Source organism: Onychostoma macrolepis, chromosome 21, assembly GCF_012432095.1.
Source record: "Onychostoma macrolepis isolate SWU-2019 chromosome 21, ASM1243209v1, whole genome shotgun sequence".
NCBI classification, from domain to species: Eukaryota; Metazoa; Chordata; class Actinopteri; order Cypriniformes; family Cyprinidae; genus Onychostoma; species Onychostoma macrolepis.
This window is the reverse complement of record NC_081175.1, coordinates 20,812,104-20,831,803: the sequence shown is the minus strand read 5'-3', so window position 1 is coordinate 20,831,803 and position 19,700 is coordinate 20,812,104. Positions and strand designations below refer to the sequence as shown.

At 38.5% G+C, this 19,700-nt stretch overlaps 1 protein-coding gene across 3 annotated transcripts in view; it reads right to left on the bottom strand.

Moving 5' to 3' along the window:
- whrna (whirlin a) overlaps positions 1-19,700 on the bottom strand; it is a 94,082-nt gene continuing 74,382 nt past the window's right edge. The window contains exons 7-15 of one of the 3 annotated variants that reach the window (XM_058758960.1): positions 17,724-17,936; positions 16,363-16,575; positions 15,807-15,839; positions 12,641-12,712; positions 10,852-10,941; positions 10,422-10,782; positions 6,011-6,174; positions 5,248-5,370; positions 1-2,223 (exon numbers count right to left, since the gene is read on the bottom strand). In XM_058758960.1, coding sequence (XP_058614943.1) covers positions 2,041-2,223; positions 5,248-5,370; positions 6,011-6,174; positions 10,422-10,782; positions 10,852-10,941; positions 12,641-12,712; positions 15,807-15,839; positions 16,363-16,575; positions 17,724-17,936 — 1,452 coding nt within the window. In that variant the 3' untranslated portion in view covers positions 1-2,040. Of the gene's footprint in view, positions 2,224-5,247; positions 5,371-6,010; positions 6,175-10,421; positions 10,942-12,640; positions 12,713-15,806; positions 15,840-16,362; positions 16,576-17,723; positions 17,937-19,700 lie in introns of all 3 variants that reach the window. The other 2 variants (XM_058758958.1, XM_058758959.1) reach the window with 2 other exon arrangements.

Genomic DNA, 19,700 nt, shown 5'->3' with positions numbered 1-19,700 from the left:
GACCCCTTTAAGAATTTTTAGATGTTTGTACTACAAAACAAGACAAATGCAAAGGAAAGTGGGAAAAGTAGGAAAATCATTTTTTGCAGCTTTAAAAGTTGTTCATTCAGTCTTGCCTGTCTTCCCTCTGAGCACCTCAGCTATACAAAGGAAAAGATTTCAGAATGATATTATCAACTTTTTACAAATAATTTACTTAAAATATATAGATATACCATATATACACTGTTCAAATGTCTGAGTCTAACAAGCAACACACTGTAGAGGAGTGAAAATGGTGGCATATGTGATCTAGGTGGGCTTAAGATGGCTGTCATATTCGAGAGGGTGGGCAGGTGGAAATGAGCAGTCCTATGCTTGCACTAGTCAATATTTCAAAGCTTCAGGTAGTTTTCACTCCCCTTCTCACACACACATATCTTGGCTCTGTGGGACTGTTTCACACTCTGCCTCTGCGTTCAAAGACAGACAGACTCACACACACATTACAATAACACCATTTCTCAATTTCCTCTCCCACTTGTTCCCGCTTATATAACATGACTGACACATTGTTGCTTTGTGTTGCCACCTCTTCCCAGTCTGAATGCTTTTTTTTCAATGCATCAATCAGATCCCTCGCTGAAGATCTAAACTTTTCATTAGTTTCGATGGCTGTTCGTCTCTGATTGCAATGTCAAGTTCCTGCTTCGCCACTCATGGCTGGATAAAGGGTCTTCTCATTTTCTCGCTCCATCTAAATAAATCTAAGAATGATTTTTCTTTCTGAGAATCTTCACAATGCCAGCATGTCTTCAAAGACTCTTCCCAAAACCTAGTGAGCTGCCTTGCTGTCTATGGCCTATGTAGGAAACATCCTAGCCAAAATTCAAATCATTTGGAGTGCTCTATGTAGTAAGTGAACACGAGATTCGACTTGCAACTGATTTTAATAGTTGGGCATTAGCCTGCTGCTATGCTACTGTTTTTAAAAATCAATATTTTTGTCTTATCTTTGTCTTTGTCAGATGGCACTTAAGAGGCTTTTGCATCTGAACTCTTCATATATACTATACACCTTTTACTATATTTTTGGTCTAATAAATGTATCGACCCCAAACTTCTGAACGATATGTCTTAACTTCATGGTCAATGAGTTATCCTTATTGTTGAGCCCTGATGCATATGCTTCTGCCGTAAAATTTGGCCAGAACATGGTATCTTAAAATTGTAAGTGCCTATGCTGTCTTAAAATGCTGTCTACGTAGGCAGCTCACTAGATATTGGAACACAGTAGATGTCTCTCAGGACTCCAGCATTTCTGTCCTAATGACTGATTGCCATAGTTTAGTAATTACCGTATGATGCGGAAAAAACCCCCCTGCAAAACAGCACAAACTGTTTTTTTTTTTTTTAAAAAGGCAGATGACAGATGTTTCAGCAGTTCTGCTCACAGAAATTTGTAGTGAGAAGCACTTCAGTTCAAGTCTCTATGGGGTTAATCACTATTTACTATAGTCAGTAGTTATGTGCACCTCTTAAACTTTAAATATATATTTTAAGCACATTTCATCCATTTTTACATATTTCTTATAAAATAGCTATGACTTTTAAAAAACAACAACAATGATTTCCATGACACGTTCACACAAACTCTCACACCAGGACAAGATGCTGGGCCTAGACTCCATGATGGTATCGTATATCAAAAACACGACACACATTCAAGCTCGACGGAGAGTCTCTTGCGGTATAGCAGTCAGATGATCAAATTTCATTATAGAAACTCATAAAGAATAAGTCAACTGAAAAGATGGTCCTATCTTCTAAAACAAACCGGCCAGAACAGACTGAACTTTTGCTCTGTTCTGGCATTTGCCATTGGAAAGGTCAATGTGGGGCTGGTCCACACAGGATCGCCTTTCAAACAGTGACTGGTTTCAAAACATCACAGAGGAGGATGAGCTGAAGTCTACCATGTAACAGGATTCTGGGAGTTAATCATGGCAAGACATGTTGCGGTATGTCCCAGTGTCCCAGCATCATGGGACTCGCACGGTCCTATAGAGCCACATTGAACTCTGTGATCAAGAAGTCAATGTAGTCCTTCTCTTTGGTTTTAAAGGCCTCCGCGATGAGACGTGCGGCTTCCCGATGTTCCTTTCCTCTGAGAGACACTCCATTCACCTCTAGGATTACCTGACCCACCTTCAGCTGTCCACAGTTATGAGCCGAACCACCTCTCTGTGGGAAAGAGAATGAGAGATGGTTTGAGAAAATGAAGATGAATTGCTCTAATGTTTGAATCACACAGAAGCAGAATATGCTTGTCATTCCATCTTTGGTGCTAAATGCAGTTGCAGGTACACAGGTTGGTAGATTTAGCTCAGAGTAGAAAGTTATATTCCCTCTGGGTAAAAATTGAATTTAGATTGAATATATGCCATTTGTTTGTGCATTTCAACTGGGAAATCAAAGAAGGATGAATTCAGCAAATTTGAAAATTAAAATACAATCAATTCATCCTCTGAGTGATCCCAGGTGGAGAACTGATTGATAGTTTGCTGTAAAAATCACATTAGAGAGATTTGGGACATTGCTTGAATCTGAAAGTGTATACTGTATAGTTTTCATTGAAATAAAAATGACAAAAGCACATAAGAAAAGCAGTAAAATTTAAACTTTAAATTGAAATAAAAACTGAAAATATAAAAAATGATTAATAATTTAAAAATATGGTAACACTTTACAATGAGTTTCCATTTGTTGGCATTAACAAAGAATAATAAATTTACATTTAGTCATTTAGCAGACGCTTTTATCCAAAGCGACTTACAAATGAGGACAATGGAAGAAATCAAAATCAACAAGAGAGCAATAATATGCAAGTGCTATAAAGTCTCAGTTAGCCTAACGCAGTACACATAGCAAGGTTTGTTGTTTTGTGTTATTAATTATATAATAAATAAAAATAAAACAGATAGAATAGAAAAAGAATAGAGTAAGCTAGTGTTAGAGGGCTTTTTTTAAATAAACTTTAATATTAAATTTATAAATTTATTAAATAATAAATTAATTTATTAATTATTACATTTAATAAAAAAATATTTTAATAAATACTTTATCAAATGTATTGCTCATTGTTAATGCTAGTTAATGCAAAAAATATAGTTAACAAATGGAACCTTACTGTAAAGTGTTACCATAAACACTAATAAATAAATAGTAAATATATAAATAATACTAAAGTAACAATGAAAGGGATATTTTAGCCAAAAATGAAAATTCTGTCAATTTAATTTGAAGATATTCTGAAGAATGTTATATGGTATAATCAACACTGGACTCCACTGACTTTCATTGCATGGACACAAAAAAGTCATTTTTCAAAATAGTCTTCTTTTGTGTTCCACAGAAGAAAGAAAATCATAGGTTTGGAACAACATGAGGGTGAGTAAACGATGAGCGGATTTTCATTTTTGGGGTGAACTGTCCCTTTAAGTGATAGTGGCAGCTCAATTAAATAATCCTGCAGCAGTCTCTGTGAACACTCGATAACACCAAAGAAATGTGTGTTGTCCTTGCAGTCAGAATTTCTGTACATCCATAAAGATGTCTACAGACAATTCCGAACTGCAAACAATACGAAATATACTGAGCTAGAACATTTTAACCACATTTGTTTCTCAGGATAAAATTAAATAAAAATGGAAAAGCTTTAAGAACCTTACCTGGAACTTACGTAAACCCAACCAATCAGATTACAGATCTGAATTCTAGAAAGATATTGCCATATTTGTGTGCAATCTTCATCCGACAGTCCACATCATAACATTTTTTATCTTTTACTGTTACATTTTTGGGGGGATAATAGTTTAGAGCAACAGATTTTAGGGTCCCCCAGCTTCCAAAATCCCAATTTAACCCTTTTAATCTTTGGCTTTAAACTACTGATCATACGTCAGTCTGCTTTAGAGAATGACAGCACTTATGCAACAGGAAGTAGTCTAGTAAACTAATGGAAGCTAAAATGCAAGAGTCACCCACTTAGATCTCACCAGCACCTCATCTTCTTTCATTCACTGCCTAAAAATGATCGAAACAAAAGAGCTCCACATTATCTAATCTACAGCCGCTTTTGTTGTTGGATTTTCATTATGACGCTGATGAACCGACTGCAGCCGGGGAATTAAAACCCACTCATGCCTGTCCATTTCTCTCCTCCCCAGACGCACTTTCTACGTCTCTCAATCGCTTTCATTTACTTCCTTTCTTCTAGCTTACTTTCACTGTCTCTTATATTCTTATTTTTGCTCTCCTGTTCTCCTGTCCCTGTCTCTCAATCTTTTATTAAGAGGCTGCTGATTTGCTGCTAAATCAACGGTAATCAGCGGCACTGTAATTTCAGATTCGTCTTTCACAGCCGAAGCCGTCCCCTCCTTAAAACACACATCATTTCCTCTCCAGCATGGTCGGACATAAAAACACAGAGAGCCTTTCACATATAAACTCACTCTACAAATTGCACACCGAGCCAGCAGTGTTCCCACAAGCCTGTTGAACAGAGTGCTTGAGATTTTAAGTACTAGAAAAGACAGAACCAGGAATAATCCACTGCCACAATGGCGTCAAACATCAACACCTGCTTTCTGCGCTACAGCTGCCCACAACTGGAGGTCTATAACGTGCTCCTGCGCTCATTATTTAATTGAGCAAAGCTGTTGGTGCTCTTATAGACCTATATATGACTGACGGCAGGGAGCTCATGATTGGGACTCATTTTGTGTCCGTCTTTGTCTCATGCTCCGCATCAGCTTTAGAATGGTATAATCAGCTGTAAAACCTGGCAGTCGCCCAATATGAAGAACCACAGGGTACTATTGTGATTCATACTCAGGTTCAGTATTGTTAGATGAACTACAACAGGAGAAAACGTGGCGCTTGCCTGTTCAAAAATCAAGCCATGTTGCTAGGATGTTGGTCAAGGTGCAGCTAAGTGGAATTTAAAAGTTGCTATGCGGCTATTGTATATGTACATATAAATAAAAATATAAAACATACATATTTATTATTATTTTATATAATAATATAAATATACAATACATATAGGCCTATGTATTGTATATGCATATTTTTTATTAAATATTCCTATTATTATAAATGTTAAAAATATAAATATAAACAAAATCTTAAAAAAAATATACATATTTATTATTATTTTATGTAAAATAACCCTGTATATAACAGAACCCAGTATGGGCTACTCACCTGTATGGTAACGATGCGTGGGAGGGGCTGACGTGTGTTTGCCCCGCCTTCTATTGCGATGCCCAGTGTACTGGCGCTTTTTGCCACTCTCACTAGAGTGGACATGGGCTCCAACAGACCCGGCTGCAAGGTAGATTTACAGACAGATTAGAGACAGGATGGGAAAGATGGGTAGAAGAGGAGAGAGTAAAGGGAGACAGGAGAGTAGCAAATCAAAGAGAGGGAGAGAGAATGAAAGGGAACAGAGATAGGAAGCAAAAACACACTTGGCTTTGATGATGCACACTGCTTTGTGTCTGACGGCCTAAAATAGGGCCACAGGAAGTGGCTTACGCCCAACAACAGTGTCCTCAGATAGCACTATTAGTTCACTCTGCGAGATCAACAACATAGCTCATGCGTATAAGAAAGCCGGGAAGCAAATAGCTAAAGGACGGCCAAAAGGAAGACGGACGTGTCTTGATTCAGCACACTGAGATTGGTTTTTCAGAGAGCTGTTGGATCAGTGATATGAGATGAGATGGACGAGTCAACAAAGAAAGAACAGAAAAACTTAAGGAAATGTATGTACCAAAAGAAGAAAAGTGAAAATGAATTGTTAAAAGTCAAGCACGCTCAGTCACAGGGAGGGGGGAGGAAAGAGATTTATGAGACTGCACTCTTCTGTCAACACTCTTTCACTCTCATTCACACTTTTAACACCAAGCCTCTGTCACTGTCATTAACTTGCACGCATCCACCTCTCTCTCTCTCTCGGTCTCACCGGTTTGGCAAATGTTTCTCCTCCTCCGTGCCCATCCCGTGGGGCTCTTGTGCGGGCAGGACGTGGGCTGCTATCTTTACTGAGACGTCCAGATTCAGCAATGTCCACACCACTGTCCTCGCTAAGGGTCTGTCCGCTGTCTGACAGCTGGGATAGTGTCCCTCCTACATGAAGACGGTGACAATAAGTGCATTCAGATGCAATTAGAATCGAATGCAGTGGGGTTTTAGTCAAGCTACAGTCTACATCTGTTTTTCCAAGAATACTTGACAACATGTAATGGAATATTTAAAGGATTAAATACAAATTGTGTGTCAGCTCTGTCTCTGTCAGAGCATGTGCACAGCGCCAAGGCCTGATTAACTTATACATGCTGGACAAAGTTGAATCACAATTGCATAATCAAACTCTGTTAGTCTTACTTTGCAAATATTAGACTTAATTCTGGAACACACCACTTTTGCTAGATTTTTGGCCCATTTACTGTCTGGATGGTCAGCTCTAGTTGCCAAAAATCACTGCCAGTCTGCAGGCTATCATTTCATCCCATCAGAGGATATGAAACATGTTTAATATTTTGAGCTGATATAAAAACACATACTCTTTACCCAAATATGCCTCCTTCCATACTGTATATTAGGTTAAAAACATTATATGAGCCTGGCTTTTCCGAATTCATAGTGTTTATAAAACAGTAGGCAAAAAGCATCCTGTTGACCCACTTTCTTGTGAGATTCTGAAGTGTGCATTTAAATGGACAATTTACTATCCCATGAGGCCATGGGAGAAGATTCATGAATGGCAGTGAAGCAATGCAACTGCAAGTCCCATGACAGTAGCTGCATTTCCACTACCCTTCAAATTGCGCAAATTGAAAAAATGCCCAGTGGAAGCACGTCAATTTTGCACAAACTCCCATATTTCACAAAAAGTTTATGCTCGCATGAGGTGTTTTTTCAAGCAATTCGAAAAAGGAATATTTCACAAAACTGCACTGGAAACCGTTTTTTGCATTTACAGATCACCTGGCGTATGTAAAAGTCAATGCTTGTATTTACACCAGCTGTGCCGCAGCACATTTCAGAAGCAGCACTGAAAAGGCTCTCCACGCTGCTTCGCTAAAGATACATGCCTACATCTCCTTCGATTAAAAATAATGGCTATTGCGATGGCTGCAATATACAGTATCTCACAAAAGTGAGTACACCCCTCGCATTTTGGCAATCATTTTAGTATATCGTTTCAAGGGACAATACTATAGAAATGAAACTTGGATATATTTTAGAGTAGTCAATGTGCAAGTTGTATAGCAGTAAAGATTTACTGTCCTCTGAAAATAACTCAACATACAGCCATTATTGTCAAAAAAGCTGGCAATAAAAGTGAGTACACCCTACGTGAAAACAGCTATACGTCGTTTAACCATGTAAAGCCACATGTCTTATTCATCATGTTCATGTTTTTGTCTGCTTGACAGGACCATATAAATTTGTGTATCTTGTTTTAGAGCAGTTAAAATTTGGTGCTTGGAGTACAATTCTCTCATACTGACCACTGGATGTTCAACATGGCACCTCATGGCAAAGAACTCTCTGAGGATTTGAGAATCAGAATTGTTGCTCTCCACAAAGATGGCCGAGGCTATAAGAAGTTCGGTAACACCCTGAAACTGAGTTACAGTACAGCGGCCAGGGTCATACAGAGGTTTTCCAAGACGGGTTCCACTCGGAACAGGCCTCGCAAGCTTCGATCAAAGAAGTTGAGTCCTTGTGCTGTGCGTCAGGTGCAAAAGCTGGCTTCAAAAAAGACGCATGAGTGCTGCCAGCATTGCTTTAGAGGTTGCAGAAGTGGAAGGTCAGCTTGTCAGTGCTCAGACCATACGCCGCACACTGCAACAAGTCGGTTTTCATGGCCATTGTCCCCTCTTCTGAAGCTGGCTCACAAAAAAGCCTGCAAACAGTTTGCTGAAGACAACCTGTCCAAGAGCATGAATTACTGGAACCATGTCCTGTGGTCTGATGAGTCTAAGGTAAACTTGTTTGGCTCAGATGGTGTCCAGCATGTGTGGTGATGCCCTGGTGAGGAGTACCAAGAAAATTGTGTCTTGCCTACAGTCAAGCATGGTGGTGGTAGCATTATGGTCTGGGGCTGCATGAGTGCTGCTGGTTCTGGGGAGCTGCGGTTCATTGAGGGAAACATGGATTCCAACATGTACTGTGACATTCTGAAGCAGAACATGAAGCCCTCCCTTCAGAAACTGGGCCGAATGGCAGTTTTCCAACATAATAACGACCCCAAACACACCGCCAAGATGACAACTGCCTTGCTGATGAAGCTGAAGGTGATGGAGTGGCCAAGAATGTCTCCAGACCTGAACCCCATTGAACACCTGTGGGACATCATCCTCAAGCGGAAGGTGGAGAAGCACCATGTGTCTAACATCCAACAGCTCCATGATGTCATTATGGAGGAGTGGAAGAGGATGCCAGCAACAACCTGCACAGCTCTGGTGAATTACAAGCCCAAGAGGATTAAAGGTCCCATGACATGCTGCTTTTTGGATGCTTTTATATAGGCCTAAGTGGTCCCTAATACTGTATCTGAGGTCTGTTTCCCGAAATTCAGCCTTGGTGCAGAATTTCAGCCACTATGAGCCAGTCCCACAATGAGCTTTCCTTAGGACGTGCCATTCTGTGTCTGTAGCTTTAAGGACGAGAGAGGCGGGGCAAGGTGGAGGGTGGGGGTGTGGCCTTAACCAGCTTGCGCTACCATGCGCTAATGTTGACAGTGGATGTATCGCATTGGCTCGTAGACACGCAGTCCTTCAAGCTTTTCAGTTTGACCCAGAATCTGATCCGGATGGAGAAGCAATGGGTGAAGAAGTTGCAACTCAGTGGCTACAGCAGGACGTCTCCGAATGGTTAGTTTAAAATATTGTGTCTGGATACGGTACTGTAGTTGGTTTGTTTATGTATGCTGTTACAGTTATTATCATGTAGCTCGGACGAAGGAACTAAAAAAATACTTTGGTGTTCATTTGTACATCCAAACACTGAGCAACTGCCATGCTTCGCTCGTTTGCAAGCCATGATGTCTCTCGAGGAAAAGAAAATATTGCGCTCGCGTCGCATGGTAGTAGCTCATCTTCTCATGGGCGGGCAAAGCAGAGAAAGGGGAGGTAACCTTTCCCCGTATGACGACATAAAGGGAAGATTCCAGATTGGGCCATCTGAGCTTTCATTATCTCAAAGGTGAAGCAGGATACCCAGGGCTCGGTTTACACCTATCGCCATTTCTAGCCACTGGGGGACCATGGGCAGGCTAGGGGAACTCATATTAATGTTAAAAAAACCTCATAAAGTGAAATTTTCATGCCATGGGACCTTTAAGGCAGTACTAGATAACAATGGTGCCCCTACAAAATATTGACACTTGGGACACAGTTTTGACATGTTCACTTAGGGTATACTCATTTTTGTTGCCAGTTATTTGGACAATAATTGCTATATGTTGAGTTATATTTAGAGGGCAGTAAATTTGTACTGCTGTACAAGCTGCACATTGATTACTCTAAAATATATCCAAGTTTCATTTGTGTAGTATTGTCCCTTGAGAAGATATACTAAAATTTTTGCTGAAATGTGAGGGGAGTACTCACTTTTGTGAGATACTGTATGTAAACCTACCAATATCTGTCGCCATGACTTATTGCGAGAGGAAAAAATTGATTTAGTCGCAAAACATTGGTTATTTTGCAATAGCTTTTTTTATTGACATTTCTAAAATATCACAAAAGTTTTGCGCAAATCTGTAATGGAAACGCAGCTAGTGGTAACATGGCAATAACTGCTTGTTTTTTAAGAACCAAATGTTATAAACTTTTGAACGGAGTCATTTTGTTAAATTCAGGTATTATGTTATCGTGTGGATTATATATATAAACATCTGTTATATAAAATAGCTTATTCAGGACAGCACTAAAAACAAGTATCTTTTTATTATTATTATGTATTGTTTTTATGATCTTATTTTGTTAAAATTAACATTTCGCAGATTCTACAAGGTGTATTCAAAATTATGAGTGCTTACTTTGTGATTATTTTCCAAAGTTTTTCTCCCAAAAATCAAAATTCATGTCATTTTTTCAACCATAATTAAAATTAGAAGTCATTCAAAACTCATTTGTTTATCCATGGAACACAAAAAGAAAGTGAGTAAAATGATTGAATTTTAATATCTGGCTGAACTAATTCTTTTAAAATGAACATTTCTCCTTTTGAACACTGAGGATAATTAATTTTTAGCCATTAAATGGATGAAAATAACTAGACTGGATAGAAATCGACAGCTGGTTAATGATACATGAAATATCTGCAGCTGCCCACAATGCATCAAACCCGTCCAGTCTCACCTCGCGCCTGTGGCAGCGGCCGCACCTCGTTCACATCAGGCTCTGCGTTGGGCCTGTGCACCTCCACCATGACAAAATGCTGATTGGATGCTGGGGAAGAAGGGGCAGGCTTATCTGGGCAAGGGGGCAGAGGAGGAGGAGGTGGCGGCCCTGGTGGCGCAGGTACATTAGGGGCGGGTGGAGGAATCGGAGATGAGGATTGGACAGCAGGCTTCACCTTACTAGGAGACTGGACCCGTGGGAATGGTCCAATAGGATGCTGACTCACTACTGAGAGCTGAGGTGCTGGGACGTCTATCTTGAGGGTGTCAGGAGGAGATGTGTGAGGTTTGGGTGCTTTTGGGTGTTTGGGTTCTTTGGTCTGGGAACGAGAAGGGGCAGTGAAGTACAAGCCCGATTGGGAGGAGCTGGAAGAGGGACGTTTGCTAACCGTGGCTTTTCGACTGGGCCGGCGCTGAAGCCCTGGGGGAGGAGGAGGTTTAAAGCAAGGAGGGGAATCTGAGGTGGAATGAATCTCATCCTAGGATGAAAGAGGAGAGCGTTAGCCATATTTCAGGTTATATTTCAAAGGAGATCAATAAAACATTCCACATTCAACTACACAATCTTCACAGCCTATAATGCACCATACACACCCATACATTAAAACGTACAACAATTACCCACAAATCACTGCTTTGAGGACAAGAACAATCAGTTCATTCAGACCAAGTGGCAAACCAAAAAAAAAAAAAAAACGGAAATGAACAAACTAAGGCTGAACGGGGTGAGCAGAAGCCAGATGAATGAGGTGTCAGTGCTGTCAGAAAGCAATCAATCCGAAATGTGAGTCGTCTGCATGGTTTTTTTTTCCCATCTGGGCCTGAACATTCTCTGGAAACTTTACTTTCACATGTTCCAGACTTGCACCTGTGGAAGCGCCTGATAGAGCTGTGCTGGTGCTTGATGGGGTTTCATCAGATTACCAACAGAAAACTCTCTGAGAAAGACCCCAATCTTCCTCGGCCATCTCTCTCACAACGGGCAGCCGTCAGCGAAAGTGTCATCATCTCGTCTATTTCTCTCTTTCACTCTTTCCGTCAAACAACCATCAGCTGTCTGAGTAGCCAAGCCTTTACAACCATTTGAGATAGAGCTGGGCGGCATGACAGTATAAAATATGTCAACAGTAGAAATTTTGCTATACTGAGGTACTGCAGATATATTCTCATCAATGTGCAGGACTGCTCTGCGTACGTTATCTTTACATGACAGCGACAAGAAACATGGAGTAAATAAAGATTAGGACTGAAGGATTAATCATTCTGGGGCACATGAGGCACAGTTTAACAACATCAGCTTGCCGCATTAATACGGAATGTGTGGTCAAACGTGTGTATCGGCTGTTTTAAAAATGTATAATCAGAATTTCAAGTCAGAATATAGAGTAATGTTAGTTTTGAAAGTCTTCTGTTTTGAAATCACATATCTCTTCGCAATCTATTTTTGTACTGAGGCCAGATTTATCATTTGTCTATTATGAATGTTATCTTTAGGTTTTCATCAGTTTTATCATTAACTAAAACTACTAAAAACATTTTTTTGTCAATTGAAAAAAAAAAAAAAAAAGCTGGAATAAAATAAAAATTAAATATTAGGTTATGAGATAAAAACCTAAATGAACTACCAAATATTATAAATTGGAATAGCTGTACTTTTAAGTACTAAAATTACAAACTAAAATAAAACTGAAATAAAAATAAATTAACACTAGAAACATTTTTTTATAGAAATGACAAAAAACATAATATACTAAAGCTAAAAATGCTAAAATGAATCTAAAAAACTGAACAACTGTAATGTATATTAATATAATACCTAATTAAAATAAATAGTTATAATATAATTCGATTATATAATTTTTTTCATATGGCATTTGCTAGATTAAAATGAAAAACTACATACAAAATATATTGTTATTTTGATACAAAAATCACATTTCCTGTGACATAACACTTTGTCATACCGCCTACCCCTATGTTGAGAGTTTACAATTTCGGGTTTTATTCAAAAGCCATCATCTCACCGGTCATAATCTGCCCCTGGTAATTTTCAAGGTGTTCACTGCCAGTTCTCATAATGTGCTCTATTCCACACCTCAGCAGATTCCAGCACTCCCCTTTCTCTCTCTGTTCCCCCTCTTTTATCATTCCTGTTCCTCCTCAAACTGAAGGGCTTACCAGAGATATGTCTGGCAGGGCATTGCTACGCTCCAGAGACTGTTCCCCGTTGTTCTCTGCAACACCATCGTTCTGGGAGAGAGAAAAACAAAAGAGAGTAAACAAGAACAAGAGACTATGAAACAAATGAAAAACACAGCTGTGTGTTTATCCCCTAAACAAAAGTTCAATCCAAATTGCATTTTGTTGAGGGCCCATTTCACAGAGGGGCATCAAAACACAATTGCACTTACAGTCCTACATTTCAATCTTGCATCCAGTCTCATTTTCAGTCCAACACATATCGCACAGCGAGCAAGAGAAGCCCTGATTCGTGTGCTTGGATGGAATAAGAGGGAGGTGATGTTGTGACGTTGATAGCAGATTGCATTCAGACCTGTGATTCACCTCATTAAAACTCCCCTCCACCAAAACAAAAGCCTCATCAATTCACTTTATTTGCTTGCTCACCACTTACAAAGGAGGCACTTATGGACTAATTTGTTTTATGTGTTTTGGCTGTCATTCCTGTAATAACTGTGCTTTTTTCTGTATAATTGTACAATTTATAATTCACATATGCCACATTTATATTTCATGATACACATTAAACTGAATTCATAAGCAAATGAGTCTGATGAGATGGTTCTTTTAAATGAACAGTTACGAATGACTCATATGAGTCGATTCCTTTAATGAATAGTTACAAATGACTCTTATGAGTCAGTTCTTTTAAAGAATAGTTTTATTTACCAGATTGAATCAGTCTAATGAATCCTTAACTGAACTTTTAACCGTTAACTTTTACTGAACTTTCCTAGTAAATTGATTTTCAGTGTTTTTTTTGTTTCAAAATTCTGCAAGTTTTGTAACAGTTTCATAACCGTACTTATAAATATATGCTACCATTCAAAAGTTATTTTGAGTTTGAAGGATTTTTTTTATTTTTTATATTTTATATTTTGAACGGAATCTCTTATACACACTAAGGCTCACCAATTTATTTGATCAAACCTACAAAAACAGTAATATTGTGAAATATTATTACAATTTAAAATTGTTATTTTTTTAATATTTTTAATCATTTGAAAATGTAATTATTCCTGTAATGTCAAAGCTAAATTTTTAGCAGCCATTACTCCAGTGTCACATGATTCTTCAGAAATCATTGTAATATTCTGATTTGCTCAAGAAAAAATTATTATTATTATAAATCAAAAGAAATTCTAACTCCAATCTTTTAAATGCAAAAATTAGCCAATGACATCAAATTAATGGCTGGACACAATGTTCCGTTCCCTTCCTTCAAACTAAAACAGACAGAACAGCAGACTCAGAAAGACACTGCACTGTGCTGGCTCAGGTCCTCCACCTTCCCACAATCCCCTGCTGTGCTCCACTGGAGCATAAATCAGGAAGCTCTCTGCGAGACGACTTTTTTATTTATTTTTTTTGTCTGGGGGGGCTTATCTGCGGTGACAGCTCTGCATATGGCTGATGAGGTGCGGTACCACGATGAGAGTCCCAGAGCGAGCGCTTCGTCTGCGGAGCTCCGCGGGGCTGCGGTGTGGGCTGCCGCTGCTTCTTGTAATTACCAGAGCCAGAGCTGGCAAGCTTACAACAACACCAATCCACAGAGGAGGGCCACGAACAAAGCTTGCATACAAATACGTTCGCTCATTTCCAAAGTGCACACACACACACACACACACACACACACATACATAGGTACATATACACAGACAAATGACCCATGATGAAGAGGTACAAAGTCACAGCGGACACATTTTTGATTTACGACATGCATGCATGTACTTGTGTCAGATCACTGCAACCCACACATACACACAGACAGATATCAGACATGAGTGACTTTGAGAGGGATCAATCCATGCAGAGAATGTAGACTGTGCTGTGTGAGTGTGTGCTAAAAACAAACCAATATCAAAGCAAACTCATTCTAATTTAACTTGTGTTTGCTAGAGAGACACACCCAAACCGAATACCATAGTAACCATATTTTCCACCAAAATATCATTAGTTATAGTTACTGGCTATGGAAGCTAAAAAAAAGATAAGAGTTTTCATCTCACAATTCTGACTTTTTTCAAGTTATAAAGTCAGAATTGCAAGAATAAAAAAAAACTAAATTGTGAGATATAAACTTTTTCTCAATTTTTATTCCCAATTGTGAGTTTATATACCACAGTTCTGACTTCTTTTCTCAGAAATGTGAAATTGTGAACTTGCGATTGACTTTGTAACTCGTAATTGCGACTTTGTAACTCGCAATGGGAAAAATCAGAATTGCGTGACGTGATTTTTGTTGCTACGCAGTTGCTAAGGTCTTCTGATTGTATTTTTTTCATGTTGCTATGCAGTTGCTAAGGTCTTCTGATTGTATTTTTTGTGTTGCTATGCAATTGCTAAGGTGTTCTGAGTGGATGTGTTTTGTGTTTGCAGTTGTTAAGGCACTCTAGTTGTTTGTAGTGTTGCTATGCAGTTGCTAAGGTCTTCTAAGTGTATTTTTTCATGTTGCTATGCAGTTGCTAAGGTGTTCTGAGTGGATTTGTTTGTGTTGCTATGGCATTCTGAGAGGATTTATGTGTGTTGCTATGCAGTTGCTAATGCGTTTTGTGGGTTTTTAGTGTTGCACTGTAGCTACGGTTTTCTGAGTGAATTTGTACACGTATCTATGCAGTTTCCAGGGTGTTCTATGTGGATTTTTAATGTCACTATGCAGTTGCTAGGGTGTTTTGTGTGGATTTACGTAGCTAGGATGTTCCGAGTGGATCTGTGTTGCTATGCAGTTGCTAGGGTGTTCTAGGTGATTGGTTACTGGCCAAAAAGATCCCCATCATAAGTCTCTATGATATTCCAGTCCCTAGATATCATTCAAGTACCTCCTTCAATGTTAATACAAGTGATTTTTTTTTTCAGCCATTTCATCGCTCGCTGGGCAAAAATCATAAGTCTAATCGCTTTGAAAAGTAATAGCACACCTCTCCTCAATAATCTGCATCATTTGAGGTATCATTCATATCAGCAGTAGAAATGGTGCGGGACAAACTGCGCTGAACATTACTACTGTACTTAAGGTCAGTAATGTATTTTTATGGTAATATAGTGGGAACTATGGTTACTATGGTACATTTTGTAAAGGTAAGCGAGAGATTATTTAACCTACCTCCATCATATCTATCAGCCAGAGGAGTCTTTCCTGTTTTTTCAGAGGGATAGGGAATGGGGTGTTAAACTGTTCCTGCAATTTACACTGGGAGTCAGCAGGCTTAAAAATCTGTCAGAAAAAACTTCTCCATCTGTCACAGCAACATCACACCCCTGAGACGGCTACGAATCTAAACAGCTGTGCTTTCAGATGAGCTGAGGTGAGACATGCCTGGACAGAGCGAGACAGGAGAACAGACGGGTTTCGAGTGATGGACGTAAAAGCCTCCAACAGAAAGGACAAAAGCGGTTTCCTACAGCCCTTCATCTTGTATCCTAGTAATCTGCACACGCATTCTTTGTGCCCAAATTGCCCACCAATTTTGTGAATGGCTTTTTATGTCACACACAACAACAATGCCATCCACTCATCCCACACCAATACAGATGCACAGCCTTAAACACTTCCTGTCTGAAATTATAGATACAGACACTGGGTCGGATTCAATAATAATTGCACACAAGTGTTCAATAGAGATTCATAAACTCATTCTGAATATGGATGTTCTTTTTACCCGTGCGGAGCTGAGGGTGGTGTTGGTCATGAAGCTGGCTGAGGAGGAGGCCAGCGTATCAGGGTATGAGACCATGGAGAAGGAGTCTTGAAACCCAGCTCCGCCACCTTGCCTCGCCTTCAGGGCCTCAATCTCTCGTCTCAGAACCAGGCCGTCAAATTTCTCCACATCCTGAGGGGTCACAAGCCCCCTCACCTCTGACAGCAGAGAGAACTGCAAATACACACACGTACAGAGCCGTGAATGTGACCGGGCTCGTGTTGATTGTTTTAATCTCAGGCGTTTTAATATGTTCATAAATGGGAATGTATTATGAGGTTATACTTGCTGTAAATCACCAGATAACGATGACCCAATATACTGAGGACACTTTTGGATAGTGTCAGTATTATGTATATTATTAGTAATAATTCATCCAGCCAGTAAAAGTCTTTAATACATTTTTCTATTTTTTTAATATATTTTAAAATGTAATTTATTCCTGTGATGACAAAGCTGAATTTTCAGCAGCCATTACTCCAGTCTTTAGTGTCACGTGAATATGCTACTTTTAAGAAATATTTATTATTATTATTTAATAATATAATTATAATTATTATTAAAACAGTTGTGCTGCTTAATATTATTATGGAAACTGTGATATATATGAAGAGTTTAGGTGCAAAAGCCAAAAGTGCCATTTGAAATTTTCTTCTAAAATGAGCATTTTTCTCAGGCTCTCATGTGTAAGTTCAGTAATTTCACTTTAATGGCAATGAATAGGTTTTTGTTATTGCTATTAAAATGAAATAACTGAACACAAACATAGGAGCCTGAGAAAAATGATCATTTTAGAAGAAAATTGCAGATCGCAGTCATGGCACTCTTCATAGGGTTCTTATTCTGATGAATAGAAAGTTCAAAAGAACAGCATATATTTGAAATAGACATTTTTGTAATATTAATAAAGTCTTTTCTTTCACTTTTCGATCAATTTAATGCATCCTTGATAAATAAATGAATTTATTTTTTGCAAAAAATAGTGTATCCTTAAAAATGTACTGTCATATACTAGCATTATCGTCATAAGAAAATAAATAAAATGACAAAGATTAAAAAAAATCTTGCACAGTTTAAAAGAAATACCATATTAATGTAACATTTTAAGTCTTAAAATAAAAATAAAATTTTATAGTAATAACACTAACACTACTGTATTTTGGTAGAAATGGCCAAATATGACTATTTTTCCTTTTTTTTTTTAAATCTTTGTAACAGTAAATATAAAAAAAAAATAAAAAAAATCAAGAAATACACTAGTGACATGTGCAACATGCACATTTTCTGAAGAGATATATAAAGAGTAATGTAAATGCTTCCACCTTGGCATGTGTATTGAACAGCTCAAAGAGGGCCATGACCAGCTGCTCAACACCGATGTGACCATCGCGGTACTCCTGGATGTAGTAGCCCATGGTTTGCCTCTCCGGTTCGGTCAGCAGATGTCTGGCCTGTTCCTCCAGCATGGCCCTGCTCTGGTTCACCAAACTGGACAGAGTCACCTGAGATCCCGCCACACCTTTATAAAAGCCACCCTGAGGAGAATAGAGAAAAGAAAAAATGCAAATATTTCAAGAGCAGAAATGCAATACTAATATTAAAAACTCATTGAGCCTCAAAGCACACATTTGAAATCTTCCAACATTACTGGATAAGCCTCTGGTTCATTACTGATATTCTAACTCTCGTCTCCATGATGTCTCTTACCCTCCTGCCTATTTGCTCTCTCTCATGTTTCAGCCTCTCTCTTTGAGAGCATCTTTTCCTTTAATTAGTCTCCTAATCAAAAAGCACTGCTCCAGAATCAGCATGATCATCGATCTGTGTTACGCTCAGCCTAGAAATGGCATGCTCTTCAAGCAAAGGATGATACCAAAACACTCCGACAAACCAATATGGAAAATTAGCTAGATAACCAACTTGCTTGCTACATACCGACCTATTAGATGGGTTTGATGTACACTTTCGATCGAGCAGTGGTGTACTCCATGCCTTAAATTCATTTCATCTACTTATGTCTGCTTGAACAGCCTATTGACTGTTGTTGGGTGGAGATGCATGTTTGTCGGCCGTCTGGTTTGCAGGTGCAGTCGAGCAGCACAAGTGTCTATGTTATCAAACCGTCAAAAGACACAAGGCTTTGAACTGAGCTCGATCAATACAGACAGAGACAGTGGTTGAGGTGAGTGAATGCTGATCATCCCTGAACTATTCTTGCCCTTATTCTTTTCTTTCTCTTTAGAACAAAGTGTGTTTTGTGTTTAAACGCTGCAAGTTAGATAAGCTCTATCTTAACAGCACTCCCACAGGAATGAATGCATTTCCATTGCATCAAATGACAGACCATTTATTTTTCACAGTATTTCTGAGGAAAATTCCCTGACCGGTTTGACCCATGAGGCTAATGTCCTTTCCTGGACATTGAAGAATAACTAGTTGAGAAAGTTGCTGTTCTTGCAAACCCAAGGTAGAGACTAAAAGAATGCAATTAAGAACAAAACTGGCACAGTAAACAAATACCTAGGAAATTATTAAATGTAATACAATACAATTTGTGTAAGTAAAAAAAAAATGCTGTCCTGACCCAATACATTACTCTCACCAGGGCCAGAGTCCATAGACTATAATTTATGCCATCCATTTACTTTATTTCCACTTTCTCTTTGTTTTATTCTGAAAACCCTTAGTTAGAAACTCATGAACTCAAATTCATCCTCACCCAGAGAACGAACTGTTTCTGAAACACTGCTGAGGCCAACCACTGCAGCCGAGATTCATTATACATATATGAATATAATGAATATGTATTCACATATTTCAATAATATTTATTCAATAATATTTTTTTGAACATAATTTACACCATTTAGAATAATGTTTTTAAAAGAATGCTTATCAAGGCTGCATTAATTTGATCAAAAATAATAATAATAAATAATACAGTGAAAAAGTAGTATTGTGAAATATTATTACACTTTCAAACAACTGTTTTCTATCTGATTATATTTTACAACGTAATTTATTCTTGTGATGCAAAGCTGAATTTTTAGCAGCCATTACTCCAGTCTTCAGTGTCACATGATCTTTGAGAAATCATTCAGAATTGGTGCTTAAGAAACTTTTCTTACTATTTTCAATGCAGAAACATTACATTTTTGTAGAATTCTTTGATGAATAGAAAAAGAATACTCCAAACTTTTGAACAGTAGTATATATATAGTAGCTATAAGACTTCTTCTGATGAGAACACAAGTGTCTCTGTCTAGTTTGATGTTGAGAGGTTCAAAAGCCCTGCCCTCC